This window comes from Penaeus monodon, chromosome 30, assembly GCF_015228065.2.
Source record: "Penaeus monodon isolate SGIC_2016 chromosome 30, NSTDA_Pmon_1, whole genome shotgun sequence".
NCBI lineage: Eukaryota > Metazoa > Arthropoda > Malacostraca > Decapoda > Penaeidae > Penaeus > Penaeus monodon.
The window spans coordinates 3,650,856-3,652,120 of record NC_051415.1 but is presented as its reverse complement, the minus strand read 5'-3'; the positions used below and the strand labels follow the sequence as shown (position 1 = coordinate 3,652,120).

Below are 1,265 nucleotides of genomic sequence, written 5' to 3'. Positions count from 1 at the left end.
AGTACAGGGCCGGATTAAGGGGGGGGGCCCAAGGGGCCCGGGCCCAGGGCCACCCACCAAGAGGGGGCCTCCGCAAAATATAGAACCCCCCAAATTTTTTAATGACCGACCCATCGGGTACTGCTCGGCAGATGTCTGGCAAGCATCGGTTCACCGGAAGATCAAAATTAGGCTCAAATAGAAAAATCATTTTTCGTAAATACACACGACACAGCTTAGTACACACAGCAAGTTATAATTAAAAGTAATTAAATATTTTTACTAAAAAAGTTTTAGTTTAACAATGACTAATTAATTAAAAATTTTGGCAACAAAAATTTGCATATCCAATATGTATGTCATATTGAATATTTTCATATTTTTTTCAGATTAGCAGCATGGACAATCGTGAAAGAGACAGACATAGAAACCGTGCAAGAATTTGGGAATCGGGGGCTTCTAAAAGACGCAAAGCTAAAGAAGCAGCTGTAAGATCTGCAGAAGATGTGGCAAAGACAAGAAAGTTGGACCAGTTTTTCATTATTCAACCAAAGCGAGTGTCAGAAAGGAATGGTGAATTAACAGAACCCAATCAATCTGAAACTGAAAGTGGTCATGTGGAAATGGCTGGTAAAGAAAATGGTGTAATAGTAGTAGGTACTGGTTCAACTGAACAAGACGAACGTACCGAAGTGCAGGTGCAGGATGATAGTGACACTGACACATCTTCTGTCGAAATGGAATCTGAAGCTGAGGGCCCACCAGGGGGCAATGACATTGGACTTTGGCCATCCATTATTTCAGATCAAATGCGAGATTACTGGCTTAAAATGGGTGTATCAGCAGTTCAGCATTGTGATGAAAATTTATTCTCTGCACACTCAGTGAAGCAACCTAGAAAGGACCGCAATACCCCCAGAATATGTACACTTGGGCTATTTTGTCATCAGAATCATAATGGAGAAATTGTAAATAGGAACTGGTTATGCTTCTCTCCCTCAAATGGATGTGTTTACTGCTTCACATGCAGGTTGATGTGCTCAAATACAGAAAATTCTGAAGCTTTACTTTCGTCTAATGGATTCAGTGATTGGAAACATTCACAAGAGCGTCTACATAGTCATGAGCAGTCAACAGAACATTTGACAGCTACGATTGCTTTCAATAAGAGGTTAAAATCAATTGGGCGAATTGATATGGAACTAACACAACAGGTTGAGCGTTTCTTAGCACTGTTACTGGAGATCGGTGTTGAAACGAGTAATTAGTGTCATAAAGTTTATTGC

The 1,265-nt window shown here is 40.4% G+C and overlaps 1 protein-coding gene across 1 annotated transcript in view; it reads left to right on the top strand.

Moving 5' to 3' along the window:
* The window catches only part of LOC119592461, a gene marked incomplete in the record, with an annotated part of 7,374 nt that overhangs the window by 5,659 nt on the left and 450 nt on the right, over positions 1–1,265 (top strand). The window contains 1 exon segment of the mRNA XM_037941284.1: positions 369–1,188. Coding sequence (XP_037797212.1) covers positions 369–1,188 — 820 coding nt within the window.